At 36.9% G+C, this 22,933-nt stretch overlaps 1 protein-coding gene across 4 annotated transcripts in view; it reads left to right on the top strand.

Annotated features, from left to right (window-relative positions):
* The window catches only part of MLLT3 (MLLT3 super elongation complex subunit), a 256,586-nt gene that overhangs the window by 126,771 nt on the left and 106,882 nt on the right, over positions 1–22,933 (top strand). For all 4 annotated transcript variants that reach the window (XM_079112406.1, XM_079112408.1, XM_079112407.1 and 1 more), the window contains exon 3: positions 22,655–22,737. In XM_079112406.1, coding sequence (XP_078968532.1) covers positions 22,655–22,737 — 83 coding nt within the window. The remainder of the gene's footprint in view (positions 1–22,654; positions 22,738–22,933) is intronic.

Genomic DNA, 22,933 nt, shown 5'->3' with positions numbered 1-22,933 from the left:
TACAGCTCGAGACTTTTAGTGTCTCTTAAATGAAATTGTTCTTGGTCTGAGATCCTTCATGTTCCTGGCTCTTGTGGCACTCATTGAAGAATTAAATCAGGACTTGGCCCAAAATCTTAATGAGCAATTAAATAACTCTCAGCTGTCTTGACTGAAATATGTGAGTTCTTCTTTGGGAAAAAGCATATTAATATTCCAGTTCCCAAAGCCTACTCTTAGAGAATTCATCAGGGAAAATTTGGCTTTGATAGGACTGGCAATTTTGCTCATTCTCAGCTTTTTCTCTCCTTATTTCAGGTTTCTGAATCATGAATAAGTTTTTGCCAATAGTGCTTGTTTTCAAGGCTGTTTTGGAAACACTTCTGAACTGACTCTGACCCTTTTCTGTGTCTGGTGCTGAACTTTGTTCGTGCTCCTAAAATTGCCTTTCTCACATTATAAGAATATGTTCACGGTTTTGCCTTTTGTTCTCCTGTGAAAGGGATCCTTCTGCTCTAGCTGCTTTTGTATTTGAGTAAAGAACCGAGCATTTTCTGTGTACCCATTCTTATACGAGACATGCTGAGATCTTAAATGGGTTCTTAGTACATGACCATTTCTGCATCCCAGGAGGCACAGGCTTGCTTAATTATTTGGTACATCAGTCCCATCAGCATTAGTTGGTTACGTCCTTGATTCCATTGCTCTGTACCAAAACTCACTTGTGTCTGAATAAGCAAAACTGCTCTGAAGTGCCTATGCTGTCTCTTCAGCATGTGGAGGAGAAGGAATCCTGACCCTCTTAGCAAATGCATTTTTGAAATAGGCCAGCAGCAGACTGACTGTGGCCAAAGCTGTCAATCCTTGATTGTTGAGTTTCCAAACGGAAATTTGTCTTTGTTCATCTCAGCCTAGGAATTATTCAAGTGAATCTGTTTGCATGAAGGGATACTTCCAGAACTGGAATCCTTCATGTGAAAGGCAAGGAGCCAGGAGTAAAGCTGTGGAGTCATTGTCCCAGCCATCCCCCCGAGGAGAGATTTCGAATGCTTATTTCTAGACACCCTTCCTTTGAAGGGCAGGAAGGATTGAAGTAGAAAGGCTTATTCCGCCTAACAGGTTTGTGGCCTATGGTTCAGCTCTCACAGAAACAACATCAGTTCCTTCTGCAAACTCTGATTTTATTTTAGTTCTCATATTTTATTTTATTTATTTATTTTATTTAGCCTTAACCCAGTATTTCCTTTCTTCCTGTATGAAGAATACCTATGAGAACTTAAACTGAGCAATTGTACAGGTATACTGTAAAACCTTATTGTTTTTTAAAGGAGTGCTATATATAGGATGAGGGACACAATGGGTTAAACCTGCTTTCCAGAAACCACTTCAGTGGGAGCAAGGAAAGGGTCTGGCAAAGGAAAAGAGCAGATAAAATGCTTCTCGTATTTATAGAAGGACTGTTCCTTGTGATGGACTGTGCTTTCTTCACATTTTTCATTGTTACTAACACCAGAAATTTAACTCAGCCCAGGAAGCCCTGTGCTACACATTTCAGGGTATAGGTGTCAGGTGATTTCTACTCATACTTGCACTTCACTAAAGCTATTGCGTTTGATATGCTGTAGCATCCATATGAGTAGTGGAAACTGAACTACTGTGGTACTTATCTAAATTTGGTTGTACACAAAAATGAATATTGTTATTTGCATTGCTTCAAAATTTTTTTTTAATTCTTTTTATTTCTAGAATATTTCTTCTTTTTTGTAAAAAGGATGTTATCTTCAGCATCCCAGGAAGGAAAGCAAGGACAGATACGACCACCCATGTCTTATTAAAGAAACCAAGTCACAGGGAAATTGGGAGTCATTGGAAATCTTGTTAGCAGCAAACCAGGGCTCTAAATCACAGTGCCTGGCTTCTCTGCCTTATCCTTTTCTTTTCTCTGAGCTGCTTTCTTTGAGTCAAAAAGGTTAGTTTTCCCTAGGGAAAGGTCTCAGAATTGGGCACTAATTTGGAAAACTTAGCTGCTTTTTCAGGATTTCTCTGGGATGGGAGGTTGGGATCATCTGTTTTCTCTGTTATTTAAAAAAAAAAAAAAAAAAAAGCTATAAGAAAAGATAATTTGATCTAGAAGCAAAGAGAGCCAATACAAAGAACAACTTAAAAAGTAAATTAATTAGAGAAATGATTCTAGTGCTTAAAAGGCAGCCTTCACGGTAATTGCCTTGGAGCATAAATAAGTACAAAGTTAAAAACTTTCATAAGGAACCTGAAAGCTCAAAAAGAACCAGCACCCACCTGTCTACCCCCAGCAAAACCAGCCAGCAGTATTAAGTCATTTTACAAACATTAAACTTGTAAAGGAAACCAATTTAAAAAGTTTCCAAATTTACCCATCCCTCTCTAATTAAAGAGATTTATCATGTTAAGTATAATCTAAGAGAATGAATCCAGGCCTGCCAGATGAGGGCAGAGCAGGATCTCTTTAATTGAGAGCCTTCAAATCCAAACTGTCATCAGGTCCTGTCAATCTTTTGCTTCATAAAGTCTCTCAAGTGCATTCCCACAGCTGCTAGTCTATGCCAAGCCCTCTGGAAAATTCCAGTTTGAATTTCCTAGAGGGGGAACTTCTGTTGGAGTCAGTGCTTCCCCCCATCTTCTCCTTTTTTCCTTTCCTTACCTCCGGTGCTTTCACATACATGGCCTCATTTCTAAATACAACTAGGCTGGGAAGTGAGTAGTATTCCCCTGTGACACGGGAGCAAAGCTGAGAGGTGAAAGTGACTTGCCCCAGGTCATAGCTATTAAGTGGTGGATTTAGAATTTGAAACCAGGTCATCTCATTCCCGACCTGCGTTCTTTACACCTTGCCACAGCTGTCTTCCACCTAAACTGCATGATTGTTTGCACAGATAGAGAAGATATTTGAGGGCATCTTAGAGCTTGAGCTTTTAGGGTTTTTAAAACCATGATCAGTTGTTTGAGCTGTCCCTTGACAGGGTACACGGTTCCATTCTGCATTCACTGACCATATTCTGTTACATTTCTGGCTTACTTTCAAGAGGCTTGTCTGTCAGTCAGTATATGGTTATTGAATCATCTTACTCTTTGTCAGATACTGTACTAGGCACTGGGATTCATTGCTACACAAGAGAGAATAACTGTTTTCATGGAACTGGCATCTCCTCTTCCCTCTGCATCTCTTGAGTGAGAGCCAGCAATGTGTGTAAAGCCCTTAGTGCAGGCAAGGAGTGCAGTTTGAACTTCAGTTCATATGTAAGAGAGGAGTCTGTACAGTAGAGGAACAAGATGCTGCTCTGCCCTTTTCAACTACCACCAATACATGGAGGAATCCAACAGCATTGATCAGTAGCAAAGGATCTACTCATCTCTCAACCTGCTGGGAGTACAACTTACTCTCATCTCCAAGGCAGGGCTTAGGGGATGCCACATTTGAACAAGGCTGTTTTTTCTTGATCCAGCCTAGATTATGATTGTGCTTTCTACTTTGGCAGTTGTAAATAGGGCACGGAGTTGGCAAAGGCTGGAATAGTACTTCCTCTGCAACCCAATTAAAAAGAAGAAGAAAAAAAGGCCTGAATACTTGAACATACTATCATGGAAAACATTCCTTTCTCTTTAGGATTTTCTTTGTTGCTTTCATAGTGCAGTGATTGGTCATCCATTTTAGGGTCAAAGTGAGCTTGCAAATACAACTCAGTACCATTGGGATTAGGTACATGTTTGATATTCCTGTGTAATCTCTCTCTGTCTCAGTGGAATAGTCAGCTGTAAGCCAGAAAGCACACTAGCCCCATCTTTCATTTTACAGAAGAAGTTGAGTCCCAGGGGGAAGTTTTATGACTACTTGGATCAAGAACCCAGGCCACCTGGCCCTAGGGCATATAGGAGAGGCATTATTGGCTTTTTTCTTTCTTGTCCAGTTTTATCCTCCTTTCGATCATTAGAAAGATATGCTCACGTAAAGTTTGATGGTCAGCTTTAGTTTTGGTTAGCAAAGATTGTTTCCATTTATGGGGGTCCATATTCATAGATTTTTAATTGGATGTGAGAGAGACTTCATCTGAGCTTTTAAAGCAACTACCTCATAAAACAATTTCCCATTGTTTCACTACTCTTTCTAAAATACTTCTTTAAAAAAGACAGGTGTAAGAAACTTAAGAGTTTGTAGTCTTAGGAAAAATAAAGAGCTTTGAAATTTCCTATCAAGACAGAGCAAACCTTGAAATCAACACATTAATTGGATTTATTCATTTTTGTTCTACTGTTCTGGCAAATAGAAGAATTTAATAAGAAAGGAACCCATGGTTTACAAAACAAACTGGGCCTAAATCCGAGACACGTAAAACTTGTATGGAATCCCTCCCGCAGCCATCTCACTGGGCCCCAGGGAAGGGAGGAGACAGAAGTCCTATCCCTATTCTGGTCGGAGTTGGTTCAGCAAAAGGTGAAACTGTCTGTCAGACTTTTTATAGCATGTTTATAGTGTGATGAACAAACAAAAGTGCCTAAGTTGTAAAGCCTGACCTTCATTCACAAATGGGAAAGACTTGAGTTTTATTTTAAAGGATAGATTCTTTAAAAGCTTCTGTAGTTTTTGACATGAACTGAAACCATAGCGTTTTAGCCAATTGATAATTTATATCATAATCATTACTAACAATGTGTGTTAATATTGAGAAATCAGTGAAAATGCCAGTATTTTGGCTGAAGATACCACTTATTTTTAGATGGGCCTAAGGGGGCTTCAAGATAAAGTGTTGGGGCTGGGATTATAGCTCGGTGATCGCCTAGCATGTGTGAGGCACTGGGTTTTATCCTCAGCACCACATAAAAATAAATAAAAATAAAGGTATTATCCATCTACAGCTTAAAAGAAAAATACTGTTTCATAATGTTAAAGTTTCATTTTAAATGCCTAGAAGATTCATTGTCACTGGCATTTCTGATGAACCTCATCCAGGTATAGAGCTTCTAGTGCAGATCTATAAACTTGTGTTAAATTTTTGCTTTATAATTGTATACCATTTCTTTTCTATCTTCATCTCTTCTTTTGTATCTTCATAGTTTTATTTTTTTTTTGGGGGGGGGAGGTGCTGGGATTGAAACCAGGGTCTCATGATGAGCACATCTTTGCCACTGAGCCACCTTCCCAGCCTATATACATTCATAACTGTGACTTTTGAATTAAGGGGCCATTACCTTTTGTGTTAAGGATATAAATTATTTTTGGAGGAGCAATATTTCACAAGTGTTTGTTTATGATCACTTAAAATTCATAATATAACACAGAAGAACATAAGGGTGAGGCATGCTGAAGTCTATGAGAAACTATTAGCATAATTAATTATTAGATACAGTAATTGCAGTGAGATTTCTGTCTCAGGGACTCTGTTTAAAAGTATCTCTCAGATTAGGATCTGTCTTTCTTGTTTAAAAGTCAGACCTGCTGACTTGCCTCAGAACTCACAGAGCAAATGGCATGAAATCAAGAGTGTAGTATGTCTTGTTCAAACACCTTTCCCCTGTTTTATCATGTGGCATTATATCCAGAAATGTCTTCACCAAACATAACACTAATGTTGAGACAGCAATTTCCTGTTCTTGGATTGAGTAAGTAAACTTGGATCAAGTTGGGAAAATATTTTAGGCAACTTTCTCATATTTGTTATTTAGGAATATATGTACCATGTTTGCTTTAGTAGGATACCTTCGTTGCTAACTAAAGTGATCCCTGATTGATAACTTTACTATCTTCAGTCTATCAAAATGAAATATGCGTATTTTCGGGGAGGACTCAACATTGACAAAATCCCTAAGTTTAAAGTACACCAAATCCTGGAAAAGGTAGGTGGTATAGATGAATGTAAATGGAAGTCAGATGTGATTCCTTCCCCCAATAAAATCAATGTGAAAATGAGGGACTTCCATTCTTAACCCAAACACCTTGGACTAGGTTTTGTTTTGCGTTTAAACAGTAGAGCCAGATACCGTATTTAATCAGCTATAAATGATATGTCTGTGATATCATTGGATTATCCTTAATATATGCATGACTTATTTAAATCTAAGAGAATAATAGCAAGTTTTATGAAACTAATGTATGTCTACATAATCTTACTTATTTCTTAAATGAGTGATTTGTACCTTATTTTTAATCTAACAGAATTTGAAATTGTACCATTATGTTAACAAAATGCAGGATTGTTTTTAGGTGAGGAGATTTTTTTTTTTTTTTTTTGCAGTGCTGGGGATTGAACCCCGGGCCTTGTGCTTGTGAGGCAAGCACTCTACCAACTGAGCTATCTCCCCAGCCCTAGGTGAGGAGATTTGATGTATATATTTGTGAAGAGTTATGAAGACCTATATGTGATTTACCTCTTTAGGTAACGTATTGATCAGTATCTGTTGGCTGCCTTCTTTCACATTATAGAAATATATCGAAGAAGGCACAGTCATTACCAACCATGTGGTTGGCATTTCTGCTGTTTGACTTTGTTTTGGGAGCTACCATCCCATTGGCACAACCAGGTTCACCTTGAGCCTTTAAGGTTGTGTAAATCATACTGACCTTTTAAATGCATGAATTAGTGCTTAAAGCAGTAGATTCCCTTTCATTCTTTTTCTCTCCTCCCATTTTCTCTTGTCATTGCTTCAATGTCAAGTAATTTCAAAGTTTTGGCTTGATGACTGGCCATGCGGGCTCATTGTCTTTTGGTGAATTCATTGCATCAGGGATCTCTAGTGCAGCCCCTGTTTTGGATATTGATTCAGGTTAATTAAGTTCTGCATCCCTTATAACACTATCCCTCATACCTGCCACCATTTAAAAATAGTCAACAAACTATTAGAGTCAAACTCTAATGGAGTTTGAAGTGACATCTTAGAGCATATTCTTGTAAAGGAGTGTGTTCCTTTTAAGTGCATTTTGTGAATGTTGCTTTCCAGTAATCAGCTTACTAGCTTTGGGAGAAAATTGCCCTCATTAAATCATAGTCATAGAACGCTCTTTGGTTTGCTTTTTCTCCTTTTTCATTAAACCTATGAAGAATCAGTATTTAAAAAAAATTTTTTATTGGTTCTTTTTAGTTATACATGACAGTAGAATCCATTTTGTTAAAATTATATTGTATAAGCATAGATGATATCTTATTCTAATAAGGACCCCATTCTTGTGGATCTACATGATGGTGGGATTCATTTAGGCATTTTTCATGTATGTACATAGTAAAATTATATCAGATTCATTCCTATTCCAGTTGCCCCTCCCTTCCCTTCCTTCCTCTTTGTCTAACCTATTGAATTTTAGCATCGATATTTCTTTTTGAGCCAATAGCTAAATCTGGAAAGGGGCTATATGTAGGATGAAACAAGTCAGTATGGAATAGAGGCTAAGATGTGGTGCTCAGGGCTCTGCTGATTTTGGGGATTAGACTGAGGCTTGTAGTTGTGTGGAGATTCATATTCAGGAGCAGACTCACTAGAAGGGGCAGGTCCATTTTTAGCCATAACTTGAGAGTAATTGACTTAACATAATGAATATTTATTGTGGGCCAGCTAGTCATTGAAAATGAAAGTACACACAGCTGCATTTGGGATATTAATATCTATCCAAATCTAATTTCCAAGATGTTCTAGTCTTCCATATTTACCTAGCGTTTAGATCAAAATAGACTCTTTATCAGCACTTTGACCTCCCTTTTCTAATTTACTCAACTAATCTATTTAAGCAAATTATTAGAAAAATTTCTGTGTGGTCTTAAGCTGAAGTTATTGAGGATCCTTTTGTTTAAAATCAACCAAATAATCAGAGTTATAGAAATGATGTTGAAGTCTTACAGAAATAATATGTAGCAAGTTAGGAGCCAAAAGAAAGAAAAAGATATTCTCAGATGACATCTGGAATCAGAACCAGCTGCAGCAAGGTTGGATTTCTGTATGTCAAGGGACTGGTTACACCATCATCAGTTGAGCAAAGTGACTTTATTCCTCGTCTCTAGGCATTTGACATGGGTATTGATTGGGCATCACCTCCAGACTTCTAGGAACAGGGATCAAGCAAGACTGTGGTATGCTAAATTCTATTTGTGTAATGACTAGAAAGAAAGTACCATAGTAACTTTGCAAGTTGCACAATAATTATTTATTTATTGTACTTCATCATTGTATATGGGCCAGACTTTGAGTTCATTATTTTGAAGCAGCCTGTAGTTACTTTGTTTTCTGACTTTATTAGCATAGTTGAGATTTTTTGTATTGTTTTTCTTTTTCTTAAGGTTTATGGTATTCAAAGAACTGACTTTATGGAATTACGCTGTTCTTGACATTACTTATGGAAAATGTTTGAGTACTGTCTGGTGGATAAGCTTCAATTTTCGCCCTAGTTCTATTCTTTGCCAGCCAGTGAAAAGTGACTGTTTTTAGCCTTTAATGTTTAGAAAGTTCCTTCCATGACCTTTCCATGTCTTCCTGGTAGGGATAGCATGAGCAGTAAACAGATATACTTTTTGTTATTATTATGAATCATAAGCTTACCTATGAACATTATATATATATATATTTGAAATCATAATTGGTAAATCTCAACATTATAAAATTTTTACATTATTAAAGGAGTGTTAAAAAGACATTTTAAGGGATAATTGTACAAAATTTTCTGGTTCTTTAAGAAATTAATGTTTTAGGAAGTGGTGTAATTAATGGGATAAGGGAAGTAACCTTATTCCGTTGGTGGAGGAGAAAACAACAGTGTAATTGAAGCAATAACAGTTTGCTTCAACTAGGATGAGTGTTAGAGATTCAAAATCACTGGACGTTTGGTGAACACATTGTTGGGCTTACTCAGGATTTTTGATCCAAGGGGTTTGGGGCCAAAACAAGAATTGGCATTTCTCACAAACCTCGCTGGTGATGCTGATATCACGTATTCTGAGTTCACTGTCGTAGGTGTGATTAAAGGAGTCTTTGTTAAGAATTAAAATAAAAGTTGTAGTGCTACTAATACTTTAGAAATGGAAAGAGTGGCAGTTGAAGATTTTAAGGGAAGGTGACCAACTCGAATGATTAGGAGAGAATCAAATTGAAATGACATTGCTGAACTAATATAATTGAGGAACCGAACGGTTTAGAAATGAAGATGTTTCTAAATTTGATTTACCTGGTATTAGTGCTTATAGCTTATGAAAATATAAATACTTTTTGGTCAACAAGAATTGTTGCTTTAAAAGCATACGTGGACTGTACGCATTTTCTGTGTGGTTGGTTTCAATCCATCTGAAGTTTTATTTAATCTAGAATATTCAATTGTTGCCTCTAGAACCTGGGCACTTTCATTCATTTAATGCCACAACTGTGGAGGTGTGAGTGGGTGATTTTTGAAATTCTTAGTTGTGATCCAGAATGGCTGGATAGAAAACACCTAGTTGTGCTGCATAATAAATGTTCAGTGTTTGTGAAAGGAGTAGGTGAATGACCAGCAGCACACTTGCTGAAAATAATTAGGCATTGGTGGGTGGGAACCCTCTTCCGAGATTAATCTATTCACTGGAAACTAGAAAAATTTGCATATGTGTTTATTAATATAGTTCCTGTTTTAATAAATTTAAGGCAAATGAAAATCCTAATCGAAGTAAATAAGATCTAGATTTTTTAAATCAAAACAAATCCCTGGAAGCATTTTGATAGCCCTAACACCTTAACTAAATGAAGCTGGATTTAAAGCCATGGAGAGATAAAAAGAGCATTAAACTAAAATATGAAGTTCAAGTAGACCGTATTTGTACAAGAAGAAACTGCCAAACTTTTGTCATTTATTTCATATTAATAGTTTATTAGCATTTTTAAAGGTCTTTGTTTTTCCTTGCTATACTGTTGTTGGGGGTGTAATATTCACATCCTATGCAAGTTCTGTATTCATAAAAGGGTAATTGACATCCTTAAGGGCAGAAACTGTGTTTTATTATATTTAATACTGAACCTTTGGTTAGTCAGACATCTTGTTTGGCTAAATGCGTCTTTCCTATTTAATGGAAGTAACATTATAAACATAGCAAAATATTGGTGTGATAAGAACTATATTTGATAGAAATTTAGCATTTACAAAAATAGTTTTCTCATAATTACATAATGTATTACTTTGGATCTGCACAACCATGCTCTTTTTAAAAATTATTATTTTGTGGGTAGAATTGAAGAATCTGGGGTAGAGAAAAGTAACTAAAGTGGTTATTCCATCTTGAAATTGGCAGAGTATCAGAGAACACAGATTAGTTGGTTCTAAATCTTGTTTCTCTATAAAATTAAACTATTAAAGACTTGTGTTTTTTTTCCACAAGAAAAGGTGTAGAGTAGAAAGTACTTATAGGTAGGACATCTGGACTTCAGCCCTCTTGACTTTTATCAGTATTTCAAATTCCAGAGACCCTGCTCTTTGAATTCCTCTTGAATTCACACAACATCACATTACTGTTTTAAAGATTTTCTCTTATTATATAAGAGTTTTTGTTTTGTGGAAAAATGAGAAGATGGAAATAGAAAGGAGAAAATTATTTTCATCCAAGCATCCAGCACAGAGTGCTGGGCATAGAAGCCATTAATAAATACCTATTGATTGAATGCCAGGAATTAGCTCCCTGACCTCTGAGTAAATTGCTTAAGTTGTCATATTCCATCTGTAAAAAGGGGTGGCTGGCAGAGCTCTTGAGCTACTTATTTCCTTGTTGTGGATTTATGTGACATGAGTGATCTTTCAGGGACTTGGTGAAAAGTATTAAATAAATCATACTTTTATTATTATCTCCAAGGAAGAAATGATTTGAAATTTGCTGTCTTTAAATATCTTAGTGCTATTTGTCATAAGTAGGAAAGAAAATGACTTATTTGCAACTTGTAATAGGTGTTTATTTAGGGGGAGAGTATGTATGAAAGTAGATGCATTTATTTATAAATAAATCATCTTGATAAAATATTAAAAACTTCTTCCTATGATATCAAGTTCTCTTGTTTGGTTTCTACCATCCCCAACCCAAGACTACAGTCAGATGGAATGAGTTTATATACTATCCTTTCAAAGAAAAGGAAGTAAAAGAGGAGGAAATATTTCTTCAGTTTCTTTGTAGTCTCTGATGGATTATATTTATTCCATAAGCATGATACAGGCCAATGTGTACTAATCACCTGTTGTGCTTATTTCCTTAGGTGATACAAGTGCTAAAAAAAGGTGACTCTTTGGGGAGAGAAGCTAAATTAGATAGTGGGTTTTCAACACAGGAAATGACAACACACACGGAGAAAAATTTCTTATAAAACTAAAAAGTACCTGTTGTCTTATGAGAAGTTTCAATAAATTGGACTTTTTTCAAGATGAGATTATGATAATTTGAAAATATTTAAAACAATTTTTTTTTCCTATTCTACAAAAAATAATTGGAAGGCTATTATTAACGCTCATATTATCTGTTAAAATTTGACCTTTTGTAAGCCCAGTATTTATTTTCCAAGTATGATATGACAACAGGATTTTCATGTATAGTTTCACATTTAAGGTCCAATAATTTTATAATAGGAGTGGTTCCCTGTACTTAAGCTCACCTTTACTATCTACTACTGAGGTAAAGAATAATGTGACTCAGTAAAGTTGTTATGGTCATACTTTGAGGAGGGGGTTTTCTTTTCTTCTGATTTACACAGAATGAGTGAATCCTAGCTAGCTCTTCAAGTCAGGGTCTTAATTATTCCCGTTTGACCTTTGCCTGTAACATTTGGTTTGAGTTGTGTTCTTCTCTTTGACTTAAGATTCAACTACTGGCAGGAACCTTATTTAATCTTTTTGTTGAGCTGTTTCATCTCCTTGAATAGGGCATAAACCTATTCATCAACCTATCTTTCATATGGGCATGCTGTTCTGCAAAACTATGAAGATTGACTGCATCATGGCAGGGTGCATTCTATTTAAAAAGTCATGTAATATGCTTCAATGTGATTAAGAGCAAGGGTATTTACAAGTGCGATGTATAGTAAAATCATAATACTCAAGAGCTTTTTACATAATGTGCTATGCCTAATGTACAAACAGTTGATTTAATATTCTGTTTTACCGTTCTAAAAGCGTGGTGTTTCTTATAAATGCTGCCAATATATTCTATAGTTTCATTCCTTAATATTTGAGTTGATATGCTCCTATAACTAAATTATATCAAATTCCTAAGGAATCCAATTTCTAGTTTGATTTATACATGTAGAACAGGGTCATGTTTAGCAGAATTAATCTGACTTCATAGTAAGAAAGGAAACAAGAAAATGAAAATCTAATTTATAGCAAAAATTTTTAAATCGGGCAGCTTCTGTTGTTTGAAAAAATCCAATATTCCTTTATTTAATGGTCTAATAAAAACAAAATGCTTCTCCAGTTAGGAAGGAAAAAGCCTTTACCAAAATGCATTTAAAAAAATTCAACTGAGATTCTGAATCTTTGTTTTGTCTCAGTTTCCAGCTCATGTGGTGTTGAACTGATACAGGTTTTATGCTTAAACAAAGATACTAAAAATCAAAATTCATTTGACTTCAAGTTAGAAGTCACACACACAACTCCTTCTTAGGATAGTAGGATTTTCAGTTGAGGAAGTCTCTGTAATGGAAGCTGGCTTCGTACATGAAAAAGGCAGTCCAGCGTCAGTGGATGAAAGGTCAGATGGCTAGTTTGTGGTAGAAATGGAGTCAGTACCATGTCTCTTGATTCCCTTCTCATTTTTCTTTTACTGTACCACAGGACACAAATTCAGATAATGTTTTCATTTTCCATTCATTTGTCTTGCAGTATTTCAGTGTTCCTGCTTTATAACAGTGGAAGCCCATTCACTGCCACTTCGCCACATGATATGCTTACCCGGACTTTGGGAGTTTGAAAGTGGGCTGCTTATTGTAGACCAATTGCTGATTCTTCTAGTAGCAGATGGAACCACAAGAAGTTCAAGTGAAGAATATTTTCTTTTTTCATGTATCTCTGTATTGCCATCAAGGGTTTATGAGGGCGAAAATAAAACAGATCTATTCATATTTAATTAAACTGATTGCAAATATGTGTTTTCCAGTCTTCTTTTGGGGGATGAGTTTGGGAAAGTCCAAAATAAGTTCCCCGATGTTTGGTTTGTGTTTGACTACACTTGGATAACTGCGTGAGTTCTAGTTTGTGAAAGTCTTCTCCAGGTTAATAGGAATTGGTGCTTTTAGCATGGATGATCTCTTGATGGGTATAAGAGCTGTAGGAAGTGGGTGGTAGCATTAGCTTTGTTTTATAAATGAGGGAACAGCTTGTGTCATCTGAGTATCCAAAGTAGATCTGAAGCCGGAGGTCCTTCTCCACGCCTTAAACTCTGACTGCTCGATTTTTATGCTTCCACCCCACACATGCCTTCCTTTGTTACAAAATGCTGCCTGTTGCCAAACTCAAGTTCTCATCTTGTTTTAAGTGAGCAAAATGCTTAATTCTTACAATAACATTTGGCAGTACTCTTCTTACCTGTATATTGGGGTACAGAAGTAATTTGTGGCAACAGCTTCGCATTCAACCCTCTTTTCCTGTGGTTTCTTCATGTTCTATCTCAATTTTCTGCATTCTCCATTCTCGTTGGTTTATTTGGGAGCAAGAGTCAATGTGCCTTGTGGATTATTCTTTTTTTTTTTTCTTCTACTCTTAAGAGATTTATTATTATTCCCAAATAAGATTAAACTGGCTCGTCATTAGTTCCCAATAATACACTTATTAAATACATTCAGAATTGGTCTTTGTTTAAATTGTCATTTTTTGGGGAAAATATCCTGTTCCTTTTGTAGAACCTCGAAACACACTGCAGAGATGGAGGGTTTCCTGGAACAGTTTGAAATCTTGCTTTACAATGGGGAGATACTGGACTTTCTCTGGCTTAATCGAGAAGGTGGAAAGATTGTTGAGCTCAACAGGAACCACATTCCTATGTACACACTGTAAAAACAAATGTCATCGTATTTGCATTACCCTCATTCTTTCTTTGTTTTAATGTTTAATGGAACTTAAATCAATTACAGTACTTAGGATTGGCTATCTCTACGTCAAATGCCAAATGCAAAAAAAAAAGTAGAGTCTATAAGATGCTGAAAAGAAGTTTTGTTCTTAACCCTTCCTCTAACATTAGGTCAGTTTTGAATCCTTTCTTGGAAGCATTTATTTTTCCTATTGAAAAGGGAGTAAAACAGCAAGTAAAACGAAAAGAAAAGGGAATAAAGCAAAAATTAATTAAGAAGTGAAAAATTAATTCATTGTCTTTGGGTGGCTCATTAGTTTTTGGTATTTCTGTGACATTAGGTTGTGGTGGTCTCAGGCTATTTTTTAAAAATTGGAAATGAGTGTTCATTTAGTATATCTGATTATTTTATAATAATACATTGCTATTTCTATCACCCTAATGTAGTTGATAACTCTATTGTGTATGATACCATTTCATTTTCCTATGCATTTGTAAAAGGATACATAATGGGTCAGAATAAAAAATGGAATTGTATCCTATGGGGGAGAATATGGGCATAGTACATACAAAAATGACTGTGTTAGTCAGCTTAGTGATGCCATGACCAAAATAACCTGAGAACAACAACAACTTAGAGGAGGAAAACTTTGTTTTGGCTCCCAGTTTCAGAATTCTTGGTGCTTGGCTGCCGCCTGTATTGCTCTGGGTCCGAGGTGAGGCCAGCACATCCTGGCAGAAGGGCATAGAGGAAAGCTGTTCACCTTGTAGGAGCCAGGAAGCAGACAGAGAGAGGGGGTGGAGCCAGGGAGGCGAGATGAAATCCCCAAAGGCAAGCTCCAGTGATGTACTGGAGGCTTCCCTGCCTACAGTTACCACCAGTAATCCATTCCAATTATTAGCCCACCAAATTGATTAATCCACTGATTAGATTACAGCTCTCATAATCTGATCACGTCACCTTCTGTGTTTTAGCACAGATGCTTTTGGGTGAACCTCCCATTTCCAAACCCCAGCACTTGTCACTCAGTTGGAAAATAACCTTTAGATATGAATATATCTGTTTGAGAAAATCAGAACTTCTGCATTCTGGGATTTTGAATGTCATCACTCTTGTATTTTTCCTTTCTCTCCTGCACCATCTAAACTTTTTCTCATAGCACTGTTCGGTTAGCTTTCACTTGTGATCTTTGCTTTTCTCAAATTGCACTTAAAAATCTGCTGCTTTTTTTGTGGTTATTCCTTAGTTCAGATGCTTCCTTCTCTGTGTGTTTAGGAACTCTAAAATTTCAAGGGGCAGATTAAAAAAAAAAAGAAGCAGCAGCTTGTTATTTAAAATTAGGTTATACAAATTCCCAAGAATTATATCTCCTAATAAAATCTTCCAAATGAAGAATCATTACTTTCTTAGGAGTTTATAGCGTTGGGAAATTTTAAGTTATGGGAAGTGAGGTGGCGAAATGATAATAGTCAAACCCATGTGGGTGTTAAATGGTAAATTCAGAGTGGAAGAGAGGGACAATTGGGAAATGTGTAGGAAGGAGCAACTGCCCTGGCCTCATTTGGAAAAGAAAAACAGGGGAGGGGACCAAGTTGTGGTGGAGGCCATATGTAAGGGCAGACTTTCCTTAGGTTGTTTACACGTCTTCCTCTGTAAACAACATAAATATTGTTTCTTTCCTGCCAGGTCAACCTGTTCCCTCCCTCACCCCTCAGTTTAAATGTCACCTTCTCACAGAAGGATTATGATTCTAAACCAAAAGGGAGCTCTATTCTCCTGTCCTACCAGTTTTATTTTTACCATAGCACTTACTAGTCAGTACTGTTTTATTTTCATGTAACCCTAATTACTCAGATACTTTTGGAAATAAAGATATTGAATTTTGTCCCTCTAAATAAAAAGCAATACTAATTTTAGCAGTAGTTGGGCCAAGTATCATACATGGAAATCTGGATAAGGCAACACCAGAGGACTGTAACCAAGGGCTTTTAACTTTTTTTTTTTTTTTAAACAACAGAAATCATAAGGTGATTTGTTTAGGAAATGGAACTGTCCAATGGCCTTTTTTTAAAAGGGCTCCATTTAAAAAATCCATAGAGAAGATCTGTATTTCAAAGGATCACTTTTCAGATGTAGTAGTGCACACTGAAATAAAGATGTTCTTTTCAATATGGAGAGTTCTTAGTTACTTCCCTAGAAGATCACTTTCCATGTAGCAAATGTTGCTTTTCCAGAGGACCTTCTAAAATATGACTATTTTGCCTAAGGTCTAACTTTTAAAAATAGTAATCATCCTTGGGATAACAATGCCAAAATTTTTCCATCCAAAAACTCTCCATAAAATAATTAGCTCTGTCTCTAGATTGAACTTTCTCTGAAGATGTAGGCTTGCTATTTCCCATCAAATTAGTCTGGAAATGTATTTCCACTAGGCTAATCATTTGAAGCAATTCCAGATTCCAAGTATGTAGGGAACTTAGGGCAAGTTGCTAGGAACAGTACAATTTTAGTGAAAGATGTGTACTTGAAGAACTATTTAAATTCCCTAACAATGCAAACTGGTATCTAGTATTGGTCAATTTCTGGTTTTACTGGCTCATTTGTTGTAAACTCCTTGAAGAAATTATTTTGAAGGTAGTCTGGTTTTAATATCATAATCATAGTCCCGTAAGAGGAAGCACATTGATTTAATCTCTGCTGCATTAATAATCCCTCTTTTATTTGCGTAATCCATTTTTCCCACCTGAACTTGAATTTATGAATATGTGTGACATAAGGTACTCTATACAGCTGAAATTTTATTTATAGTATCTTTGCTAATTCCTGTGCTCATATTTTCTGCTTCCCACTAGGCTTTGTATACTTTTTTCCTCAACTAGTCAGGTTGTAACTTCCTTTTTTTGGAGCTTATGTTAAAGTTATGTTTCAGTAATTCAGTTCAGTTTCATAAGTGGCGCACTTGGTTCTGAGATGAGAGGAGGCCCAAGACAAAGCCTAACCCTTTGGAAGCTCAGAGTTAAGTAGGGACAAGGGGGCATCTATGGTATCAGGTACAGTAGAATTAGCTAATATGGCACAATGAGAAAAAAGTGGAATCCAGGAAAGATAAGCTACCATTATAGTTTTGCAGTATTGGCAGAAGGCTCTCCAGAGGAGGTACTTGTTGGGTTGGGTGTTTGGGTGAATTTCGAGGAGATAGGCTGGTAATCCACAGCTATTCCACTAGCTAACTATAACTAGTTTGTGTCATTAAGACTTTATGAAAGTTATAGAGTTAGCTTGTTTTGATACACTTACTTATTGCATAGGAAACCATTGGGATTTTAGAATTAAGTTTGAATTTTAAAAGTCAACAAGGTAAAAAGCTCAACAACTTAATTAAAAATTTTACTTTTACCTTTAATCCCATTTCAGGAAAATGAAAGCAGTAATAAAACACAAAGGGGAAAAACATTTTGTGTTGTTTTCGGAAATGGGCTGAACAGAAGCAATTGTGAATCTGTGTGTGTGTGTGTGTGTGTGTGCACGCACACTTATAAAAATAAAAACAAAACCCAACTGTTGATTATTGTTCTTTCCAAAATGTCATGAGTGTAAAGGCTGAGGCCATGTTTAGTGGCAGTGCGGTGAACAACCCCCTGCTGCTCAGACTTCTAGACGCTGGCCCTAGACTTGGAGACGCTGGTGCAGCACTGTTTGGGACAGTGAGATGGGCTGTGCAGGACCCTGTTTTCCCTGTTCCTGGGGGCTCTGATGTGGTGGAACTGAAGCGGGAAGGGAAGGAGTCCAAAAATGCTCAAGCTGGAAGGGACAGTTGGCACAAAGCAGTGGTAATAACCAGTCTATATATAGAGTGAGTTTGGTGTGTTTCTTTCCTGAAGGGCTGGGTGCAGTAAATAAAGCAAAACCAATAATTATCAATGGGCCACTGGGCCACATCTTTACAAAAGTATTCAGATGGGCATAAATCACAGTGTCTAAGCAAACAGAAGGGAGTGATGCTTGGGAGAAGAATCTACCAATTGTTTACCTGAGAATTAGGGGGAAAACCTGTTGCCTAATGATCTTTCTTAAACAGAGGTCTTACAGATCTGGTGGAAGGTTTTTAGTTTTAATTGTCTTTTCTTTATTTGGTGCCCCAAATCTGCCCTATTAATTAATTAAATTTATCTTTTATATATTGTTTGTTGTATCAGTACAAATTCATTTATTCATCTAAGGAAGCATTTATTTCCTGGTACTAAGCATAGCTCCGTTTCAAGTATTTTTCTCCTAAAGAAGAACATTAAGTAATGTTTACTTATTAATAAATAAGAATCTGACTTATTTTTGGCTAACCAAATTACAACCTTCTTTCCTTATTTTTTTTTTCTTATGTGCATTTTTTAAAAAAACTTCAAAATAGTTAATGGCCAGTGTGTATGGTTAGCATCTTGCCACATACAAATTTGGATCTGTATTGTGCCCTCTATTTCAAAAAACTGTTTTAGGGAAGTAAAGTCCAATTATTTATTTTTTGCAAGAACATTGATTGGTCTTTTCCTCTTAGACCTGAATTTTGGATATTTCATCCTGGTAGATCACTGGTGCTCATAATTACTTGTCAAAGAGAGTTTTGGAAATGTGTCCCAGTTAGAGCCTTGGAGTACATGTGTGATAAAGTGTGGTTGGAGAGCAGAGGGTTAGGGTTAGGGTTAGGGTTAGGGTTAGGGTCATGGCTTCAAAATGTCAGGTCCTGCAATCCTCAGGGATCTTCCAACCCAAGTAGTTAACTCAGTTGCCTAAAACATGGTACTGTAGTTCTACTTCGGGTATTAAGTTGTCAAGAGACAGCTCCTCTGTGGCAAGTTTTTGTCACTTGTACCATTTTTTTTTCAAGTTTATGTCGGTTACAGGGAGTTTGCAGAAGAGTTTGGCTGATATCAGCTCATCACTGCTATTGGGAAGGCAGTGTCCATGGCAGTGGCAAATCAGTGGAGGGGAACATGAATTTTTAAAAAAAAATAAACTCAACAAACACTTGAGTACCTATTGTTTGACTCAATATCAGTGCCAGGAATCACATGTGAACGACGATACCCTTGCTGACCTCACGGGACTCAGAGTCTAGTCTGTTGGAGGAGTCTGAGAGGTAAAAGAGGCTATCTGCCTACCTGTTAAGTGCAACTGGAGAAGTGTGTAAGAGGAACAAGGGAGATGTTCAGAAAGAGCTAACATCTGACTGGATGTTTTCGGAGAAATAAAAGCTGCCAGTGATTTCTATGGAATCAATAGGCATAGGTTTAAGAATCAATAGTAATCCTCTCATTTTTATGTCGCTTAAAAATTTTTGTAGTCTTTCTACAGGTGAATATCCCTTCAGTAACTCTAAATTTGGCCTTTTATTACATGAATATTCTGTATAGTCTGATTTTTTATTTTTTTATTTTATTTTATTCTGGTACTCGGGATTGAACCCAGAGGGCCTTTGCTATGGAGCCATATTCCCAGCCCTTTTTATTTTTTATTTTGAGAGAGGGTCTCGAACTTGCGATCCTCCTTCTTAGCCACAGCACCAGGTGAGGATTATCTGATTATTGAGCAGTTAAAAGGAAGAATATTCAAATTGAGGGATTTGGTATGTTTAGATCTCATAAACCTGATACATGGCTAGTAACCATAGAAAAGTGACTCTCAATGCTGAGTGACAGAAGGTGGCCCTTCCTAGATTCAACTCTGTTTAAAAATGATTGCTTTTTGTCTAAAGCAATAGCTGAAACATCATTTAGTTTTAACTCCTTTTTTAGAACTAGCTTAGAAGATCATATTGATTCTAATTATAAGATATCCAAGTAAATAAATTCCCCTGATTTGGCTTTCTTCAGATTAGACCTATAAATTTATGTGAACATTGTTACTGATTTTCTGACATGTTTATTGTATATAAAGTTTTTACTGTTTCTAATTAAGAATGCAGGGTGCTTTACATACATTGCTTATTGCTAATGATGAAAACATTGCATTTAAAAATAATTGAGGTATGAGTTGGTAAACAGTTTTCTTATAAAACCAGACCTCTATAGAGTATTAATACATAGCAGATCATTTCCTTTAGGGGGTGGAAAAAATCCAGGACCTTCAGCTCTTAAGATGTGCTCACTAACAGCTGTTTCCTATAATAGGAGCAATTTGCATGCAGAACGGAGAAAATGAATTATACAAAAGGGTGTATAGAGGAATAACTGTAACTTCTTTGGCATGTGCAGCAGCCCACAAAATAAACTTCCTTCAAATGACATTGGCATGATTAATCCCAAGCAACCTGGACACTAAAACTGCTGCTCTTAAAAGGCTCTGCAGCCTGGAAGTGCCATGAGTGTAACTCCAGCCACTCAGCTGGGGGTTGGGGGGTGGGGCTTCTCAGTGCATTTAGTGGGCATCCACACCCCAGTGCTTAGGGAATTTGAATATTCATGACAAGTTGGCAGGTGGTCAGTGTGGATGTAAGACTGACATTCCAGGTTCTTTTTTTTTTTTTCTTTTTTAAAAGACCAAGCTATAAGGTCAAGCAGGATGCGTTCTTCCTCAGTTACTTTGTCTGATGTCAGTTTGGGACAATTTTCCTAAGGTTGGCTAAAGGGCAGAGTGAGACATCAAAACCTTGCCTTCCCTGTACCTCTTTGTAGCCATATTGATACTTGGAGCATGTCTAAACCATTTTCATGTACGTTGTCCATAGGACTTTTTGTAATAAAAATCCCTCATGTTTGTAGTTCTCTACATCAAGTTTCCTTGCATATGCTACCCATGCTTTCAGACGGGTGAATGGTATTTTCTCTATGTTAAAGGGAAAGGCAGTGAAGAGAATTCTCCCTTGAGGGACAGAGGCCTGAGGATGCTGATCCAAATCCAGGTTCCTCTGCTTGCTTCCTCCTTTTGATTTTCAAGGTTACATGGTGACTATGTTTTAGGGATAGATTTCCTCTAACTTATTGAGAACTTGAGTCACTTATTGAGAACTTCACTGTGTCAGGTTCTATGCTATGTCATTATACACATTACCGACTAAATCCATTTGGACTGCCTTGACAAAGTATCATGGACTGGGTGGCTTATAAACAACAGAAACTGGTTTCTCACAATTGTGTGACTGGAAGTCTAAGATCAGGGTGCCAGCGTGGTTGGGTTCAGGAGAGGGTCCTCCTCAGGACTGCAGACACCTAACTTCTTTCCTTTCTTGCACGCGTAGTGGAAGAGGCCAAAGAGCTCTTGGGGTCCTCTTTATAAAAGGACTAAACTCTTTCACCCTCATGACCTCATCACCTCCCATAGGCCCTGCCTCCTAATATTGTTAAGTTGTCAACATACGAATTTCTAGGGGACAAGAACATCCCCTGTATAACTGCCACCTGCTGCTGTGCTTAATCTTCACGCTGTCTGGAAGAAGGAACTTTGCAGAGGTGGCCTGGAGTTTGAGGTGGATCACAGGTTGGCAGCCAGAGCTCTTAACACATTCTTTATCTTCCTGAGATAAACATTTTTTTCTGTCTTTGAGGGAGGGAATGGAAAGTAGCAGGTGAGATTTTTGACTATATGGTCATAAGATTCTCTGTTGACTGATTCTGGTAATGCTCTGGTAGGGGTGGCAGGGAAGGAGAAGGGATGATATCACTAGAAGGCTCTTGTAAAGAAATTGGGATTTGAATTGCACAAAGGGTCCTGAGTAGCTCAAGGTGTAGTGGAAGGAACAGCAAGCAGGGGGACTGGGAACAGGTGGGAGGTGAGAAAGGGAAGCCTGGGAAGGTAAGCTGGGGCAGCTGCAAGGACTTGGAGGCATACCAGAGTCTGCAGCTTTGATATTCAGTTTTACTGACTATAAATACAGTTTTACTTTGTGAAACTACAAAACTGTAGTCTAACCAGGATAATTTCATATTGGCTTCAGATTGATTCTTGTTGAATGAAAATTTTAGTGGGATGAAATCTTAGATTCCTAGGATCTCTCTCATTCCCCAAGAGCTTACCTAATAGTTTTGCTTCCTTCTAACTCCATAAGAAATACAAATTGCCTTATTGTTTGTTATATATTCTTGTGATGTGATTTGATTTTAAGTGTTTGTATGTCTACCAGTATTTCAATACATTTTCTTTTTTTGGCGGGAGGAGGGGGCAATGAGTTGTAATGGGCATCAGTAAAGATGACAGACTGTGGCTTGGAGATTTTCTAAGGAAGGAGGCTGGCACAGACATCAGGGAATCTCCAACAAGTGAGTTGTTTAGGTCTGGGCTTAGTATCTAAGTCCAGATATAGTTCATTTGTTAGGAAATTTGTTGTTCTTTTCAAGTTTTGGGTCATAGAAGTTTTTAGTTTACCTAAGTCTTTAGAACAGGTGAAAACAACTCAAGTCCACTCATTGATGATCATAATTGCCTGATGAGCTATGCTCCATCAAGATCTCAATAAATAACTTATATTCTTGCCTAAGATAGGAAAAATTATTGTTACAGATTCTAGAGAAGAAATAAAGACTTCAAAAGGCATTCCACTGTGGGGTCGATTAAGGGGCTATGAAAATCGTGGGGGGAACTAGATGTAGAATGGAATTTTTTTTTTTTTTTAAAGAATGTCTTTTATCTATTATTCTCATCTTTCCTATTCTCTTTTTTAATGTTGCAGTGTGCAAAGATCCACCTTACAAAGTAGAAGAATCTGGGTATGCTGGTTTCATTTTGCCAATTGAGGTTTATTTTAAAAACAAGGTATGTAATCTTTACCCATTAATCTCTCAGAAGATCATTCTTTCACCAAATGCTTAAAATAATGTTGACTTGTAAACACTTCTATGGCTAGATAATGTTAAAATAATTTAAATTGGTCTTTCTAGAATTTTGGCTCTCATTACCCTTAATCATGGAAGGGATAACTATAAAAAGATAATTTCAGTGATAGGAAGTG

This window comes from Sciurus vulgaris (genome assembly GCF_902686455.1).
Source record: "Sciurus vulgaris genome assembly, chromosome: 15".
Classification (NCBI taxonomy): domain Eukaryota; kingdom Metazoa; phylum Chordata; class Mammalia; order Rodentia; family Sciuridae; genus Sciurus; species Sciurus vulgaris.
The sequence above is the reverse complement of the archived record's forward strand: the minus strand, read 5'-3'. Positions and strand labels throughout refer to the sequence as shown.